This window comes from Aegilops tauschii, chromosome 3 (genome assembly GCF_002575655.3).
Source record: "Aegilops tauschii subsp. strangulata cultivar AL8/78 chromosome 3, Aet v6.0, whole genome shotgun sequence".
NCBI classification, from domain to species: Eukaryota; Viridiplantae; Streptophyta; class Magnoliopsida; order Poales; family Poaceae; genus Aegilops; species Aegilops tauschii.
The window spans coordinates 8,319,606-8,324,662 of NC_053037.3; the positions used below are offsets into that span (position 1 = coordinate 8,319,606).

At 49.6% G+C, this 5,057-nt stretch overlaps 1 protein-coding gene across 1 annotated transcript; it reads left to right on the plus strand.

Moving 5' to 3' along the window:
• Nucleotides 1-806: 806 nt before the first annotated feature.
• On the plus strand, nt 807-4,778 carry LOC109776411 (beta-1,2-xylosyltransferase XYXT1). The gene is made up of 5 exons (XM_020335056.4): nt 807-1,175; nt 1,253-1,315; nt 1,505-1,621; nt 1,796-1,885; nt 3,432-4,778. Exons 1-5 carry the CDS (start codon nt 1,028-1,030, stop codon nt 4,610-4,612), a joined length of 1,599 nt encoding a protein of 532 aa, XP_020190645.1. The 5' UTR covers nt 807-1,027; the 3' UTR covers nt 4,613-4,778.
• The last annotated feature ends 279 nt before the right edge of the window (nt 4,779-5,057 follow it).

Consider the following 5,057-nt stretch of genomic DNA (forward strand, 5'->3'; position numbering starts at 1 on the left):
TCGATCGACTGGGTTAAGTAAGTACATCAATTAAAGACTAGATCTCGATCGCATTTTGGCCGTGTGTGCATAATCCTTGACCTGTTCTATGGTTCACGCCGGAGACCATTTCTAAACTCGGCCGATCAATAATCTACTACTAACAATTGATCGAACGCCGCAAAAACCAAAAGTATGCTAGACCCGTAGTTAATTTCCACATGAAGTTAGGCGGTGTACGTATGAAGACCGTGCGTCCCGGCGTGCAAAGCAACGCACGTACATATATACATCGATCATGTCGATCCAGAGTCTAGAAAGAAGATGCGCATTCCTGTCATCGAAAGAGAGACTCTGAGCACCAAAGATCAAACTCCCCCGTATAGTTAGGCATGCAGGACGATCGACACAAAACACTCTACTTACTTACCCGAGCCGAGAGCGCTTAATCATGGGTTTAGTCCCTGTCGCGCCGACCTAACAAGTAACGACGACGACGATTGCACCATTGCCAGGCCAAAAGTCAGGAGATCGTCCGGTTGCAAATGCAAAGCCCGTGTGCCACTGTTGTTGTTTCCGTTCCTTCCTTCCGTGTCATCCGTGTTAAAAAATAAAATAAACCAGCGACGTGCCTAAGTACAGGCAGATCACGGCCCCAACCGCCCAATCATAGGCCGACCTCACCACCAGTCACGAGCAACTAACCAACCAGCCTCGTCGCCGGTCAACCGCCGGTGCAAATTCGTGGCTCTCCTAGGGGCGCAACTGCGAAAGGTGCCACCTGGTCAGATGGGTACAAAAGGGAAGGGAGGAGAAAGCGAGCAGCAGCCCGAAGCCAAGTCCTACACCGCAACAACGCCTCCTGCCTTTCTGTCCCCGTCTCTCTTCTATCTCCATGTAAAGTTGTGAGCCGTCGACGAAGAAACAAGGGGCGGCGGAAGAGAAGAAGAAAGCTCGCGCGTGTCGCCGGCCTCGTGCGCCGTCGGTCGCACGAGAGGATTGCTTGTTGTGTACACGCCAAGGTGCCGGAGGGACAGAGGAGGAGAAGATGGGCTCCGGCGAGGGGAAGCAGGGGAAGGGGCTGGTGAAGGGCTGGGCGCAGAGGTACCTCAACCTCGGCTTCGTCGCCGGCTTCCTCATCGTGCTCCTCACCTACATCGTCGTCACCCAGCAGTTCGCCATCACCTCCCCCGACGGTACGTTCTACGTGCTTGATGATCAGCCGTCAAACACTCAACTGTTCCATTGGCTAATTCCCTCTATGCGTCTGCAGCTGCCCCCACGATGACGCCGCACCGGAAGCATGCGATCAGCGCCCCCGGCGCCGGCGAGACAGGTGAGGAACTCGATCCATGTACTAGTACTACCTACGTGCGTAGCTGCCAATCCAAATTATACTACCTGTTATTAAGAGCGAATTCGTTCCAAGTTAACATGTTGGGAACATGGATCAATCCGCACCTACGTGTCTCCGCCGCCCGTTTTGTTATTCATCTGATCACGTCATGATAATCTCCTAATCTAGGGACGCCGGAGGCTCGAGAAGAGGAGAAGGCGGAGACGAAACCTGTCGACGCTTCTTCCGGTGATGAAACTCAAAAGGAGCCGGAGCAGCAGCAGCAACAACAACAACAGCAACAGGGTAAATACATACACATACTCCGGTTACCAACTGCTCCAGCCTTCAGCAGCGGCACAGTAGTTAGTACTTGTGTCTTCTTCTTTCTTTCTTAGACCGGTTGCTCTCTAGCTACGTGCATTTTCGAACGAATTGATGGATGCAACAATGAACGAAAGCGAGCCGTTGTTTTGCCAGATGCGGAGCCGGAATGGAAGAAGCCGGAAGACACGGTGGCGACGGAGGAAGAGCCCCCCAAAAGAGACGACGCCGCTGCCGAACCGCTCGGTACGTCCAATATTCGTTCCCCTAATTAAACAAGCAAAATTAATGTGCTGTGATGTGATGACGCATTCGTTCCTACTAGGAAATGTATAAATAAATGTCTTGATTCGATTCGATTAGCTTTCGGACGTATGTATACGTACGTGTATGGCCACTAGTATGTTTGGACCATCATTCATGTTTTTTTCATGAAACTAGGCAATTACCATATTTTAAGCTGGGCCCCTCGAGTGTGAAAACCATCTGCATTTTGTCCCTTGTTCCACTTGGAGCTGTTTTGATAATGACGTGGCATCAACTTCGCATACATGCATGCATGATGCATGGCAACCCACACCCAGCAAGCTATTTTCCTTACAAAAGGGGGGGAGAGTCGATGTAAATATTGTAGCAATTGAATTACTGAAAACATGCATGGTGAATTTATATTTATAAAAGCAAAAGAGCAAAGGACATACTTTGGGAAGCTATATATGGAATTCTCAATACACTATGTTTGCCTTCTCACTCTGTTTCATTTCCAAAATATTCATATTCTTTCTATAACTTTTGTTTATTATTATTATGTCATTCTTTTCTAAAATTGTGGTTACATACTTCACTTTTCCAACTTTACGTTTCCACCCTGTTTTCTATTAAATCTTCATTTTTTTCCTACTAAATTTTCATTTAAAACTTGTAGTCTCCAAACAAATTGCATTTTCATATTTATGTCTTATTTTTTTAAAAAAAATCCCTCTATTTTATTCAATTGAGTTGAGTTAAAAAAATTACGCTTTTCCCGAATAATTTTCAACGGGACATCTGACCAAGTGTTGACCACATTGGGGAATTTAGGGACTTTTGTGTTGAAATGTTCTAGCATCAGACCTAACAAATACCAAACCATGTATTAGAAAAGTCTAGGATAAAGAAATTTTGCCACTCATAGGACTTCACACGAAACCGCTGACTGTTTTGCCAGTCAAGGACCAAAAATTCTGATAGGCAACGAACACATACTTTAGCAATAGTCTGAGGGGCCAAACATATGATGAATATTTGTATTATGAAAAGATACGAGTTTGTGCATAAATATGTTCTATTTAACAACCTTCGTTAACATCAATATTGTGTGGTCTGGACGCTGGTTGCAGCAAGAGAAATGTAGTTTCAGTTTTGTCACTGACGTGAAACACATCAAAATAAATTGGAACTCATCTGATTTAGTTCCATGTGAAACACATCTAAGTATTGCACATCTAAGTTATGTGTCATTGATTGTGCGAAGATTCATGCGGAGTCTTGTCACTGACACCGAACACATCAAATTAATTGGAACACATCTTTCATGATTTAGTTCCATGAGAAACACATCTTTCAAAGATCCATGTGTGCAATAACTATGAACCATCCAGATGTGCCAGACCCTATTTTAATTTCCCAGTACATGTTCAACAAAATGGTTGATTAATCACTCCTTTTCCTGATTTGTATTTTCATTATCTTTTTCACAAGGAAATGCTTCATGATTTATGAACCTTTTACTCATTTTTGTCGTGCTGGACAGACAACGGCAAAGTGGTGTGTACCACGGAGGGCCCCTTCTCCGACACGTGCGACGTCTTCGGCGACGTCCGGACCAACGGCACGGCGCACACCGTAACCCTCGTTCCGGCGACCCAGACGGAGAGCCGGGAGTGGAAGATCCAGCCATACACCCGCCGCGGCATGTCCGGCATCTCGGAGGTCACGGTGACGCAGCTCGACTCAACCTCCGCGGATTCCCCGGCGCCGGCGTGCACGGTGACGCATCGCGTCCCGGGCATCGTGTTTGCGCTCGGCGGCCTCACCGGCAACTACTTCCACGACTTCAGCGACGCGCTGGTGCCGCTGTTCGTGGCGTCGCGGCGGTACGGCGGCGAGGTCCAGCTCCTGGCCAGCAACATCCAGCCGTGGTGGCTCGGCAAGTACGAGGCCGTGGTGCGGCGGCTGTCCAAGTACGACGTTGTGGACCTCGACCATGACGATCAGATCCGGTGCTTTCCGAGTGTCACCGTCGGGCTACGCATGCACAAGGAGTTCGACATCGTGCCGGAGCTTGTCCCCGGCGGCGCCCCACTCTCCATGGTCGACTTCACCGCCTTCCTCCGCGAGACCTACACCTTACCCCGCGCCGCGCCCATCAGCTTGATGAAGGACATCAGCCCGCCGGAGGACCAGGAGAAGAGGAAACCGCGGTTGATGCTGCTCCACCGGGGCCACTACCGGAAGTTCGTGAACGTGCCTGAGATCGTGAAGGCGGCGGAGAAGGCCGGGTTTGAGGTGTCCATAGCCGACCCGCGGTTCGACGTTAAGGTGGAGGAGCTGGCCCGGTCGGTGAACTCGTTCGACGTGCTGCTGGGCGTGCACGGCGCCGGCCTGACCAACGCCGTGTTCATGCCCACGGGGGCGGTGGTCATCCAGGTGGTGCCGTACGGGAACCTAGAGCACATGGCGAAGGTGGACTTCGGCGACCCCGTGGCGGACATGGGGCTCCGGTACCTCGAGTACAGCATCACGGCGGAGGAGAGCACGCTGCTGGAGATGCTGGGGCCGGACCACCCCGTGATCAAGGACCCCGAGTCGGTGCACCGGAGCGGCTGGGACAAGGTCGCCGAGTACTATCTCGGAAAGCAGGACGTGCGCGTCGACGTGGAGCGCTTCGCGCCCACGCTCGCGCTGGCCATCGAACATCTCCGGCAGAAGTAGGAACTGCATCGGCCACAGAGAATTTTTTCTTTTTGGTTGGTACATGAATTAGGGGCATTTTACGGCCTCTGAATTTGGTGGAGCATACATACATAGAAGAAGCGTTGGTATATTGGTTGATTTATTTACCATGAGTAAAGAGAAAGTTAAAGCTGTTTCAGTGCAATGCAGTGTGATTGCTAAGGAGTTACTGAACTCAACAAGGTTTTTATTTTTTGTTTTCTTGAGGGAACTCAACAATAGTTTGGAACTTCATAAACGCCCCAAAAACTCAGCGGAAAGCACTAGCCTTGGAAGGAGTTAATACATCGGCTTTGCTAATTATCACTCCACGAGAACCAAAAACACAATACAAACACAAACGCTCACATACACGCCCCCACTCTCACCTCTATGAACGAGCACACACACATTCTACCATTATGAGACCTTTGAGAGATTGAGC

Coding starts and splice junctions, on each gene's coding strand:
- LOC109776411 (XM_020335056.4), top strand. CDS start 1,028: ATGGGCTCCGGCGAGGGGAAGCAGGGGAAGGGGCTGGTGAAGGGCTGG. Junction 1,622..1,795: donor ACAACAACAACAGCAACAGG/GTAAATACATAC, acceptor TTGTTTTGCCAG/ATGCGGAGCCGGAATGGAAG. Junction 1,886..3,431: donor CGCCGCTGCCGAACCGCTCG/GTACGTCCAATA, acceptor CGTGCTGGACAG/ACAACGGCAAAGTGGTGTGT.